This window comes from Gossypium raimondii, chromosome 7 (assembly GCF_025698545.1).
Source record: "Gossypium raimondii isolate GPD5lz chromosome 7, ASM2569854v1, whole genome shotgun sequence".
NCBI classification, from domain to species: Eukaryota; Viridiplantae; Streptophyta; class Magnoliopsida; order Malvales; family Malvaceae; genus Gossypium; species Gossypium raimondii.
The window spans coordinates 22,507,141-22,521,362 of NC_068571.1; the positions used below are offsets into that span (position 1 = coordinate 22,507,141).

General features: G+C 35.5%; 2 protein-coding genes across 2 annotated transcripts; both read right to left on the minus strand.

Annotated features, from left to right (window-relative positions):
- Positions 1–1,027: 1,027 nt before the first annotated feature.
- LOC105784684 (probable glucan endo-1,3-beta-glucosidase A6) lies at positions 1,028–3,225 on the minus strand. Its single transcript, XM_012610598.2, has 3 exons — positions 2,941–3,225; positions 1,529–2,827; positions 1,028–1,350 (listed from the first exon to the last, which is right to left on the minus strand). The coding sequence occupies exons 1-3, from the start codon at positions 2,996–2,998 to the stop codon at positions 1,313–1,315; spliced, it is 1,395 nt and encodes a 464-aa protein (XP_012466052.1). The 5' UTR covers positions 2,999–3,225; the 3' UTR covers positions 1,028–1,312.
- A 5,965-nt stretch (positions 3,226–9,190) lies between these two features.
- Positions 9,191–10,692, minus strand: LOC105784646 (protein MAINTENANCE OF MERISTEMS-like). The gene is made up of 5 exons (XM_052633877.1): positions 10,326–10,692; positions 10,020–10,281; positions 9,853–9,934; positions 9,677–9,755; positions 9,191–9,345 (listed from the first exon to the last, which is right to left on the minus strand). The coding sequence occupies exons 1-5, from the start codon at positions 10,690–10,692 to the stop codon at positions 9,191–9,193; spliced, it is 945 nt and encodes a 314-aa protein (XP_052489837.1).
- Between the last annotated feature and the right edge of the window lie 3,530 nt (positions 10,693–14,222).

Genomic DNA, 14,222 nt, shown 5'->3' on the forward strand with positions numbered 1-14,222 from the left:
GTTGCTTTTCTATGACTATTCTGTTCTTTCGATCTTTCTTTTGTCTTTGAGTTGTTTCCGCTTTATTTTTGGTGCATTAAGAAAATTTCTATCGAGAATTCTCATTTTGTGAGAGTTAAGCTAACTTAGACGCATTTGAAGCGAAGAAAATCGCTTAATGTCGCACAGATTGCGAGACTAAAGTTTTAGCTTTGTGACAGTAAGACTTTGTCTACCATTGCATTTGCTTTTCATTTGCCTTATCACTTATCAGCTCTATATTTAACAGAAATTAAATAAAATATAAGTTCTAGAAAATTGTTTGAGAAAAAAAATTTGAGAATGGTTAAAAAACGAGTTAACCCTTATTTTTATTTTGTATTTTACTGGATTCAAAATATGAATAAAAAATATTTGAATTTGATCTGATTTTTTGTAAAATTATTATTTAACCCGACATAAGTCATCCAAATTTATACAGATTTTTTCCCAAAAGAACTACTATAATGGGATCGATGAATCTTTTGACACAACCGGAAGTCTGTCGGGCCATGAAACTTTGCTTCGTGCCATTTAATTTAAACATCAGATCTCACTCTCGGGACCAAAACGAAGAAGGTGCCGATAAAAAAAAAGTCCTAAAAAAGGAAGAATACTTTGTATTTTGGTACAACTCGTTGCATACGCTGACAACAGACCACATTGCATCCATGTGCACGTCATGTCACTTTTCTAAGTTTTTAGGTGAAACAACAACACCCAACCCAGGCAAGATTCCTCCTAAATGGACTTGTCATTTTCAAATAGTAAAAGCTGCTTTTAGGCCACTTTTATATCATATATGCTTTGTGGGTTTTTTAATCTTTAGCCGAAGCAACGAGTTATGAAAATTGGTACCAAAATTTGAAAACTCGTGAATTTAGCCTTTTTTTCTCATTTCTTATCCTGTTTCAAATTTTCTATCATGAAAAAGAAAAATCTCCGGGGATGGGTTTTGTTGAGCCACAATTAGAAAGGGAATCAAGGCAACAAAAAGGACAATTAGCCGTTGTTGAAATGAAAATTTATCAATCAGATTAATAGAGGGCAGAGCAAACAATTAAATTTCAATAAAGTACTCTATTGTCACCGACCAAACAAATGAGTGATTGATATAATAAATAAAACTACAGCGCAATACAAAGTGATTTGGGTGCCCATTTTACTTGATGAAGATTGAACTAGAGAAGAGAGGTTTGTTTGTGTGCCGACAGCCAGCCAAAAAGTTACCCTCTACATAAAAATGAATGAAAGGGGGACCCAAATCACTCCCCTGACGACTTACTAGAGAACTTCAAAGGGTCACACTTGGAAACTTACAGCGCCCAAAACCTGAAAAATATATAAATACACCATTAAAACCGAAAAAAGAAAGGTTTGTTTGAAAAGGGCTAATTTAATAGGCCTATTATATAGTGCGAAGATTAAAGGGTACTCTTAACCACATTTTAGACGATAATTTAGTGTGTAAAATATATTTTATTTGTTAAATGAAGAATTTAAAACTTACTTGGATCTTTGGCCGTTGGAGTAGCCAAGCCGTTAAAATAACAGGTCGCACCGGTCTTCTTGAACTGCGACCAATAAGAGCTAAAGGCGTAGCTAGCATGCCAAACCAACGAATCGGGTTTGAAGCATTCTTTTCCGGATTGAATCGGGTCACAAGTCTTATTCCCTTGCGAACATGCGTACGATAATGCTGAACCCAACTCGCTCGCATTGACTCTTCTAGCCGCCACGCACCAAACCTTCCCCTTATACGGCTCGTCGTTTGTTGGCTTTGGCAACGGCTCGTACGCCGAATCCGGAGTCTTCCCACTCAAATCGATCCCATACACGTTGGACCCATTTGGATATAATAACCCGAAGTGCCGCTCCGTTCCCGGACCTGGCTTCTGGTTCTCATTATAAAGAGCGAATATGAAAGACGGTAGAACCCGTCCCGGTCGGGCCGGAGTTCCAACTGGAGGCTTGGCAGTTAGTTTCTTGATAACATTTCTGTTGTAAGTAGCGGCATTGTAAATGTTGGCTCCTATTTGATCGATATCGCCGGCATTGGGCCAACCTGTTTCCGCTATCCAGATCCGAACATCCGGATACCCGAGTTTTTCCATTGCGAAAATAACGGAGTCAACCATCTGGTCAAACAAATTACTGTAGGTTAGATTGGAAACCGGGTCGGTGTATTTTATCGTTCGGGATACGAAAAGCGCGTAATCGAGGTTAATGTTATTGGAGTCGGTGGACCAAGGAAAATAAGGGTAAACATCGAGGAAATAGAAAGACTTGGTCCGGCTTAAAAACTGCAACATTGGTTTAACTATCGGATCGGCGATGTCAGACCGGAACGTGCCGTTGGATGGTGGAAACGATGATTCCAGGACATCCATTGCCATTGAGGTGCCGACTTTGATTTTGTTGAGCCTGTGGGTGTTTAAGGCATTTTTTATTTTACGCATGGCTGGTACGATGCTGTACCAGATTTCTTTAGGGGAACTGCTGATGACTTCGTTGCCGACGAGGAGGTATCGGATTTTGACTTTGGGGTAAAAAGGGAGAACGTTGGATTGAATCCAAGAATCAGCTAGTTTTTGGTTTGTGGAGATGTTGGTTAAGTGTTGGTTTGGGACCATGATCGAGACTTGCAGATCTGTGCCTCTGAGAGCATTAAGGATGTCGGGATTTGCATCGTAGATTTTGACGCGATTAGCTCCAATGGATTGGATTAGCTTAACTGACTTTTCCGGAGACGGTAGATTGTCCCCAAGCTGGCCGTAGTTTATTCCCACTTGGCTTGAGATCTCACCGCCTGAAAACCAAATATCAAAACAACCAAAAAACCAGATGAAGGAAGATACATTAGTCACCCAAAAAAATGTAAATATGAGTGTTCCATTTTGGGCGTTTAGAGAGAGCTCTTACTGGAAATGGAGAGGAAAAGAAAGTGAAAAAAGAGAGAAAGAAGACCCATCTTCAACATCGTCGGTCAGATGTTTGTTCCTGAGGATTTTATGTTGGCTAAAAATCTGGTAAAAGATAGCCGCCTTGTTAAAATAATGAGGGAGTTGGGGACAGACTAACATATCAGAGAAAAGAAGATCAAGGAAAGAAAGATTCCATCGTTGATCAGTGTGTTGTATGAAATTATATGCAACCAATTTAATTAGGACGGGGTAGTGGACATTTGTATACGAATTTTGAAGGTTTTTTTCTTGAAAGATGAAATTATTATTGTTAGTGAGGTTTTATTTTAATATTATTTTTAATCTTATATTCAGATGAGAGCTAGGATAAATACTTTCTTCAGTTAGGGTGATTTTATCAAATTCCACTTCTAAACCAATTAAGAATCGAAATTATCTAACAATCCAAATGCTATTAATTAATCAAATTACAAGTTATTATCAATTATTGTTATTTGTTATTAATGTCAAGAATTAATAATATTTATATTAATATATTTCGATATAGAAATCTATATTTCTATATTATTTATTTTATTATTCTATCTATTATTATACTATTCTTATAATATTATTATATATGTTATTACTATTTGATTTAAATATTATTTAAATTTTTATTTTTATTTAGTTATTATTTAGATTTAGTATATTTAGAATTTATTATTTAATTTAATTTAAATAGAAATTTTAATAATTTTATTTAAGTATAATTAAAATAAATTATTAATTTAATAATTTAGAATTTCATTTTTATTATGATTTCGATTTTATTGTTTTCTTTTCATTCATCTTTCAAATTCTATTTATTTCATTCAAGTTACATTACAAATTATAGAAGTTTGACTGATCCCCATCTCTAATTTGTTATTATGGTTATTTTATTTTTATTTTGACAACTTATACTTTTATATCATTGAATGTGTCTCAAAATCTGAAAAATTCGTGAGATGGGTCATTTTCATATCCAAAATGGATAGATTCAAAAAATAAGAGAATCAACGATACACACTAGAAAAACTAATCCAATCCATAAAGATGTACCAAAAAATACATTTTTTTTATTACTCAACCAACCATTAGGAGAAGCAAATACAACAGGTACACCTACAACTCATGAACTAAGAATTCTCACAACAATCAGATCTACTCGATATAATTGAGGAGTTTATGAAACATTTTTGAAGAAATCTTTTAAAAAATTATCAATAAATCCAAAAGGTTCCTTATTAGACCATGATATTTGATTCGCCAAATACATCACTATTCTGTATTCTTTTAAGTGTATGGCGCAACCCGATTCGTGTTTTTTAAATTTATAATTCGTTACTTGTTTAATCAAAATTCTAAATGCAAATGAAATAAATGAAATGCAAAATAATATAAAAAGAAAATAAATAAAATAGAAATATATCAATCATATAAAATAGATGAAAATATAAGATTATATCGAAAAAAGAAAATATTAATCCACTAAATGTAAAAGGAAATAAAATGGTGTAAAAATATATTTATAGAAAATGTTATTTTTATATATTGTTTTTATATGAATGGCAGATTTAAAAGGAAAGTGTAATATTTTGGTTATATTTCAGATTTTCGTCCATTTCATTATTCTATTTTTATTATGTAATTGTTTGGGTTTTTTATTTGATAATGTAAATTTAATATTTAAATACGTAAATGGTATGTCAATACCATTATTTATCAAAATGATATATTTTCAATAGTGTACATAAGTGGAGGGCATGAAGGAGGCAGACACTACAATTTTTTCTAAGTATTAAATATATATATTTAAAAGGTGGAGGGAGGAAGAAAGACGACACTAATATCCGGGTTATGAAAGAACCGGTAAAAAAAGAGGTCATATACGTCACGTAAAAAATAATAAATTTAAGGGGTATTTTATGGGGACTTATAATGTGGCAAGTAGGGGTGAAGGATTGTCGGGTGGCGGCACCACTATTGTTCACTAACTGCCTGCGGCGGACAAGACCAATCGATCATGGGTTAGTGTTTTTGACCCTCGAGAATTGGCTTTCAGCTCCAATTTTTGTTTCATTTAAGCATGTATATCTATGTGGGGTTTGTGCTTGGGATAAAAAAATTCCTTTTGTAGAGCGGGAAGAAAGAAAGGAGGGTTTTTTACAATAATATTATAATAAAAAAATCAAAATTTACCAAAATACTATAACTTTTTTTTATTTATCAAAATATATTTTTTTATTTACCAAAATATATCAAAAAAAACTTTAAAAAAACTTGCAAAAAAAAGTCTGATCGATGTGACATTTTACTGGTCACGCCAATGGGATTGGCGGCACCAATGGTGCCAATACCATTGGCGGCACCAATGGTGCCAAACTAATTGGCGGCACTACTCGTATTATAAATATGACATCTGTCCAGTTGAAGAGAGAAAAATCAAAAGAAAAAGAAGAAGAAGAGTTGTTACGGAAAAGAAGAGAAAAAGAGAGAAAAAGAGGAGAAAAAGAAGGTATTTTTTTAAAAATAATTGATTACATTGTTGTTATTATTTTGTATATTTTGTAATATTTTTGTTTTAGTTTAGTTATTAAGATTAATAAAACTCAAAATAATAGTATAAGTTAGTATTATTATTATTATTGTTGTTGTTGTTGTTGTTGTTGTTGTTGTTGTTGTTGTTGTTAGTATTAAGATGTTATTAATGTATTAAGATATAACTTAGTAATATTATTGTTAGCAAAAAACTAGTATTATTATTATGGTTACTTATTATTTTTATTTACTTAAAATAAACTAGTTAGTAAAAACTAGTATTATTATTATAGTTAGTTAGTTAGTTATTATTTGTAGTAAAATTAATAATTTTAGTGTGTATTATTTTGTGTATTATTTTGAGTATAAAATTTTTTTTAAGTAATTTAGTTACCGTTCGAGAATTTTTATGAGATTTTTTTTTACAGATTAAAAATTGAAGATGGATGCTAAGTTTTTTGTATGCGTTTATTTCGATGGAGTCATATTGACAACAAGTGTTGGATGTGTATTTGAATGTCGGCAACAAATAGCAATGAGATTTAATAGAAATGTATCGTTCAATGAAATGAAGGCAAGGATTAATGCAAAAATCCATAGACGTTGTGGGATAAGGATATCAAAAATTTTCTACAAGTTTCTAGTTTCGACAAATCCGGTAAAATTCGTTAAAATGGAACTTGTAGACGACGAAGACATGGAGACAATGATCGATCTCTACTGTGGGAATGGGAGTGAGAAGAATGCACCGATTCACTTATTTGCTGAGTTAGTCGGTATGGAGCAAAATGCATCTGATGAAGAAGACGGGGCTGAAGAACCACGGATGGTGGCTCCAATATCATATGTTGATAGTGAATCAACTATGGGTGGGATCGGTATCGACCTGAATATTACACCCGATGTTGACATGGTTGGTGGTAAAGAAGAAGGTACAAGCGAAGAAGAAGGTGGTGGCGATCATTGGGATGAAGAGGTCGATAGTGACGCTGATCCCGATGTGGATAATGTACCTGATGATATTGACGCTGAAGATGTCAACAACGATGAAGGAATTAACGCTTCTTCGATCGGGGAGCGATGCGCGACAGATACACAATAATCTGGGCCACACATGTCGCTCATAGACCCCGACGCAACAGATGTATCCGAAGTTTCGAGTACCACAAATAGTTCATTCTCACGGGTGGCCATAACATCTAATGATGATGAGTTATTCATAGGCCGTAGATTCACCAGAAAGAAGAGTGCGATATGCCATTAAACGAGACAAAGATGAAGATATCGGTGGATTATAAAGTCTCCGTGTCTACTCCGACAATATATGTTGGGGAGTGTTGGAAGGCAGCGGAAGGCTAAAATTGGCGGGTACGAGCTGCATTCATTAGAAGTTCTCAGATGTGGGAAATATGAAAATTTGTTGGTCCTCATACATGCACATCAACACGTATGACAGAAGATCATGGAAAACTTGATTCGAAAACTATTTGTACGTGTATCATGCCAATGGTGAAGGACATGCCGACCATTAAAGTTTCGGTACTCATTGCGGAAATGTAAGCACGATTCCAGTATCGAGTCTCATATCGGAAGGCATGGATAGTTAAACAAATGGCGATGGAGCAACTGTATGGAGATTACGATTCGTCGTATAATGAGCTTCAAGGTTGGATAGCTGCTATGCAGGAGTACGTACCGGGGACTGTGATTGAGTTGCAAACAAGTCCATATTACGGCCTGGATGACCAGTTACATCCGGCAAAAAGGATTTTCCATCGGATGTTCTAGACGTTCGATCCATGTGTGCGGGCATTTCCCCACTACAAGCCACTTGTGCAGGTGGATGGGACCTGGCTGTATGGAAAATATACACGACATCGCTTCTTGCGCTTGCTCAAGACGATATGAACGCGTTCCGATAGCATTTGCTATCGTAGATAAAGAGAACATGGAGTCTTGGGAATTCTTCCTCACAAATCTGCGAAGGTATGTTATTAGGAACGATAACATTTGCATCATCTCCGATAGAGGGAAGGGTTTAATTGCAGCTATTAGGCGTTCCGGTGTGCCGTGGAGATCCGTTTACTACATTCGTCACATTGCGTCTAACTTCCATAAAGATTATAAGAATGCAGACTGGAAGAGACAAGTCGTGGCAATGGGTAAATGATAACCTTATCTTTTCAATATAAGTTGTAATGTTTGATGTTATCGACTTACTAGAACTTATTTTTCGTATGCAGCGTACGTGTTAGAACCACATATTTTCCGGCAAAGAATGATCCGACTTGAGAGTGACATGGAGGGGCAGACAAACACATCTTTCCGAGAATGGTTGCGCACAATGGAGCCGTGGCAGTGGGCTCAAAGTTTTGACAAGGGCTTTCGTTATGGCCACATGACTACAAACTTAGTGGAAGGGATCAATGCTGTCTTGTTGAAAACACGTCATCTTCCGATTGCATCGGTATTTTCTGCTACTTTCTATGGGCTCGCTACTTTGATGCCAAGAATGGGTCAGCAGCAAGTCGACCAGATTCAGGCGGGACATGTGTTTGTCGAACATATCCGGGATGCAATGGTCGTAAACCGTCGGTTGGCGAGGTCAATGAGCGTGGAAATATATTCACGACGGCTGGAAATGTTTCGAGTTACTGAGAACATCGGTCGTCGACCTAGGTCCTACGGAGTTGATCTTCGGAACAGACGGTGTGAGTGCAAAAAGTTCGAAACACTTCATTATCCCTGTGCGCATGTCGTGGCAGTGTGTACTAAAGTCAACATTGATGCTGAACAATATGTTGATGATGTGTACACGCTAGAGCGCACATTGCGTGTCTGGGAGAATGAGTTCCCCATCCTGCCGGACCTATCTACGTGGGAGGTGCCGCTGATCACTTTCGAGCTTGTCCCAGATAGAGGGCTACGGAGGAATCCAAGGGGTCGTCCGCAGTCAAGCAGAATCCGTAATGAGATGGACATTAGGGAGAAATCTGACGAAAAGCATTGTGGAATATGCAGGTTAAGTGGTCATAGCCAGAACAAATGCCCTAACTGAAACTTTCATGTTGGGCAGTCGTCGGAATCGGGTCAAAATTGAGCTAATTGTATCCAAATTTTTATGTATATTGTTATAAAAGGTAATTTTATTAATAATAATTTTTTTTGCTCGGCTAATGCTTACGCTTAAATTATATCCAAATTGTTTGCAGATTAAGTTATAAAATACCATGTGCGCATTTGGAATTATTAAGATTATAGCGAAAATATAGGCATTCATAATTCGATTGAGCTTTAATATAATGAAAAAATAGGATAATGGATATTTATACAAAAAATTCAGAAGTAACCAATAATTAAAATACAAATATTAAATTTATACAAAAAGTACCCTAAACCCCTAAAATTGATGGTTCGATGCTGTTGTCCGGGGGGTATAACTACGCGGAGGTCGACGCTCACAGCCTGGGCGACGACTAACATCCTCATCGTCCGCAGATGGGGGCGTGGAAAACATAGAGGAAAGGTCGTGTTACTCGTTTGCCGTCGACGAACTTGAACCATCATGAGTCCCATAATGCTGCGGATACGTGTCAGACGGGCCGGGCATGCCGTACTACAGCCAGGGGGATCCAAACAGTTCAAACTCGTAGGTGTATTCGCCCTCTGCGAAACTCGGATAATATTCACAGACCACCAAATCCGGACGATAGCCATGTGAATCCACATTTGACTGTGCTTGTCCGGATCTCGGTCAGGGTCCCGCTTTCGCTCTGCTGCTGCGGAGAATAATATGCACGGATCGATCCAAAGCTACGCTGCTGCGTCGATCCCCAACTTGCTGCACATAGGGGGGATTACAGTCAATTGCCCTCCAAGTAAATACGGCTTCCCGTAGCTATGGTACCATTGTGTATACTCCAATGATGGTTGCAGGTAGGTAACCATAACCATCTGAGGAATTCGGCGCAATCGATCGTTCCATAGTGCGACGTATTTCCGGTGCTTAATTCCCCAGTCCAATTGAACTCTTCCTCTCTTTGTCAAGCAGTGATCATCCCCCAACTGGGCCGGCGGATTCGAGATAGGTTGGATGTAGCCAAACTACCGAAGCACCCGATCGTCGTGATACCACTCGACAACGTTGAAATTTATAATCGATGTGTTAGTACACCATATGTGGGAATCAACGACTGCGGACGAGGGTAAGACATTTGTAATTTCCAACCTCCGGTAGGGCATCCATGTAAACTGCATGAGTAATAACATTGTAACAAGTTAGACCGATAACATGTAATTAAGATATAGAAATATAATAGATGTCATGAATATTAGAATAGCAGCTTACCCCTTCCCGGGCATGCTGTTCAATCCTCAAGTGGTATATCGGGACATCAGACGACTTCCCGATGTCAGGACGGGTCGTCCACCTACAAAAAATAGTATAGGGTTTAGGGTTGGTAAATTACTCAATATATTATGACTACAAATAATGACAATTTAGCGTCTTATTACCTGAGTGGCAGTGGATACAGATAGGGTTGGTGACTAACTCGTGCCAAAAACGACATCCAATAAAGCGCCCACGACTGCAGCAGTATAAGGCATCCGCCGATGACTTTAACCTGCGGCTCTGTCGCCCGACAAAGCTCCCGGTAGAGCGTTGCTAGAACGGCGGAACCCCAGCTATACGACCTAGCAGTGGAGAAATCAGCTAGCAGGGGCAGGTACGACAAATGCACACAGTCGCCGTTTGCATCAGGCATGAGTACTGCCCCTATCATATGCATGATGTACACTTGAGCAACCACATCAACTCACCTTCAGTGGCGGTCGCTGATAATTGTCTAATTTTGGCTTTTAGCCATGTAAATTTGATGCCGGAAAAATATTTGTCGCCGTCCTCTGGCGACTCTCCTAGGAGTTGATAGCAAACTGCAGCCGGATCGGTGAATGACGATACTCCCGTTACGGGACTCCCGTCAATTGGGAGCCCCAGCTGCACTGCAACATCCTCCAAGGTCACCGTGCACTCCCCGCACGGAAAATGGAAAGTATGAGTCTCCGGACGCCACTGTTCCACTAGCACAGATAATAAATCAAAGCGCAAGTCGGACGACCGAATCAATGCTACTGACCCAAATCCGGCTACCTCCAGATACGGCAGCAATCGATCATCTGGAGCCATCTTTAAAACACTCACGCGGCCCCTTAATACTCAGAACGAGTCCTGATAGTGTTAAATTACAGAAAAATATTACGATAACATAATTTCTTTGTATATACTGCGTATATCCTTTTTAAATAAATAGAACTCCTGATTAACAAATAATAAATCATACCGCGTTATTAGCCGCATCAGATATGTGTCTAATATTGCTTCGAATCAATCCAGCCATTGCGATGCCTGCAAGTTGAAAAATAAGTTAGTAAAAAAAATCTTACTTCGGCCATTTATTCATATTTTTTTTCTCCGCATTTTATTCCTTTAAAAAATATCATAATTTCAAAATTTATAACTTTACATTATTCCAGTGCATAATGTTTGAAATTTATTAATCTAGTGTGTTATTTAAATTAATTTTCGTAAAAATAACCCTTACCCCTCGCCTTTGCTCAGATTAATTTTCGTAAAAAAATAACCATCACCCTTTCTTTTGCGTGTTTTTTATATATTTTGGTAAATAAATATATATATATTTTGGTAAATAAAAAAACTTATAACATTTTGGTTATTTTAATTTTTTAATATATTTGTAAAACCCATTATTCGGTAAATAAAAAATTTATAATATTTTCGTATTTTTTTTATTTTTGTAATATTTTGGTAAAAACCGAAATAAACCCTTTCCCCGCCTTTGGTCGTATTATTATTTTCCGATTTTTATTACTTTCAAAAAAATATATTATTTTCGTATTTTATTATTTTATATTATTTCAAGACATTTTGTTTCAATTATTTGTATAACTTATTTCTGAATTTTAAAAAAATTTACTAATACACTCTTACTTGCCATTTGTTCGTATTTTTATCCGTATTTTATTATTTTTAAAAATATCGTAATTTTTATTTTATAATTTTACATTATTTCAATTTATTATGTTTGAAATTTATTACATGTACATTTTTCGCATTTTTATTCGCATTTTATTATTCTCGATAAATATACAATTCCCATTTTTCTTTTCGTATTTTATGTTTTCTTAAACATACTTCTTTGTCATTTTACTTTTAATGCTATTTTCCTAAAATTTAAATTTCAAATTCTAAGTAAATTTCATAAAAAAAACCCTATTCAACATATAATGTACATACCATTATTTTTTCATTCTAAATATATTTCATAAAATATATATGCTAAACAAAATAAAATAACTATAATGTACGTAACATAAATTTTAAACACACAAATATTAGAAAAAAATTAAATTTATAAAAAATACCTTTTCTTTTCTTTTTTTCCTTCCTTCCCTCTTCTTCTTCTTCTTTTTCCTCTTCTCCTTTCCTTTTCTTTCCTTCTTTCTTTCTTTTTCTTCTCCTTTCCTTTTCTTCTTCTTTCTTTCTTTTTTTCTCTTCTCCTTTCCTTTTCTTTCCTTCTTTTTCTTTCTTTCTTTCTTTCTTTCCCTCTCCTTCTGGTCCCCCCACCACCGACCCCCCCTAATATACACTGTTGCTGCCAATGGTATTGGCACCATTGGTGCCGCCAATGGTTTTGGCACCTTTGGTGCCGCCAATCCCATTGGCGTGACCAGTTAAATGTCACATCGATCTAATTTTTTTTGCAGTTTTTTTTAAGTTTTTTTGATATATTTTGGTAAATAAAAAAAGTTATAATATTTTGGTAAATTTTTATTTTTTTATAATATTATTGTAAAAAACCCAAGAAAGGAGAAGCAGGTATTTTCTGTTTTATAGGTTATGAATGTTTTTTTTTTAAATTTTACAAATGGTTCTTTGTGTTGATTTTTATTTTTATTTTATTTTGATTTATTTTACAAACGGAAAAGAAAGAAAGAAAGGGAGTTTGAAAGAAACTCAGGTATGTTTCTATTTTTTAATTTTTTTGTTTTAAGTAGATGCAAATAACAATGTTCCCATTGAGTTTTTTTTTTTGATAGTTTGTTTTGTAGAATGAGTGTTAGGAAAAAGGAGCAGGTATGTTTTTTTAACATTATTTTTTTGTTTTTATGTACTTAAAATTTTTGAGAGTTTTTTTGTTATTTATTTAATTTGTATAAAGAAGATTATTATATATTGAAATGATGTGGCCAAAATGTGATGTGGTTTTTTACTCCAATAATACAAAAATAATAATTAATACCTCAAATGATATGCCTATAAGATTATTTACTAAAATGGTACTTTTTACATGTTTTATATATTTTGTGTTGAAAATTATTATTTAATGCTATTTGAATGAATTAGATTTAAAGATCGCATGTTGAATTTTTCGTATGTATAATAAAATAAAATTTTATTTTTGTAATGGTAATTATTTTTGTGAACCAAATTGTTTAGTATTTTTGTAATGATATTATTGTAATACTATTTTTCTATTAATTTGATTTGCATGCTTTTGTATTATATTTATGTGTTTTGCTAATGATTGAAAATTTTAAACATTAAATTTTTGTTTGAAACTGCAGATATCCAAATGACTTCTTTGATTAGAGAAGATGATCACACAACAAATACGATTAATGTGATGGTATTAAAATTTGTAAATATTGACTTTTTTATTTAATTGTGATATATTAACTATGTGGTAATTTAATTGGGATGTGTTAACTATTGTGATAATTTAATATGATCAGGGTTCATACCGTGTACTGAGGGGTTGTGTCAATGGTGTGGTCTATCTACCAAATGAATATCTTATGCTATATTTGGAGGCATCTGGATTCAGATCAGCGGCATTGATCCACATGTTTGATTTGAAGTACGACTTGATCTCCGCTTTAGTCGAGCGGTGGCGCCCGGAGACCCATACATTTCATTTGTCGTCTCGGGAGTACACAACCACTCTGGAAGATGTTGCATTGCAACTCGGGCTCCCAATCGAAGGCATTGTGGTCATGGGTGTTAGTACATTGCCTGATCAGGCAACCTTTTGTTATAACTTACTAGGACACTCGCCCGATGATTGTGCTAATAAATTAATGACTTTGACATTTTCATGATTGAAGGCGAATATCGAGTATTTACTGAGTACTGCCACTGAGCGGGAGGTGATGTGCGCCGCTCAAGCATATATAATGCATATGATAGGGGGTGTACTCATGCTAGATGCAAATAATAATAAGGTCCACTTGATGTACTTGCCTTTGTTATTTGATTTATATGCAGTCCGTTTGTACAGTTGGAGCTTAGCAGTACTAGCTACATTGTACTGCGAGCTTTGTCGAACGACAAAGCACCGTGTCGTGGACATAGGCAGGTGCTTGGTATTGCTGCTGCCCTAGGCGCTTTACAAGATGCCATTCTTGGCATTAGTTACTCACCAAACATATGTCTTCCCACTCATGAATAGGTGATAAACTTTAACCATTACAACAAGAATGTTGTAATTACTTTTTCGTAAATGGAGTTTAAATTTTGTTTTGACAAGTTTAATTTTTTTGTAGATGGAGTAATTCTCCGAGCATCGGGAAGTCATATACACATCCACTCACATTTGTGGTGCATTAACATACCCCTACTGAATTTCTCGATAGTTG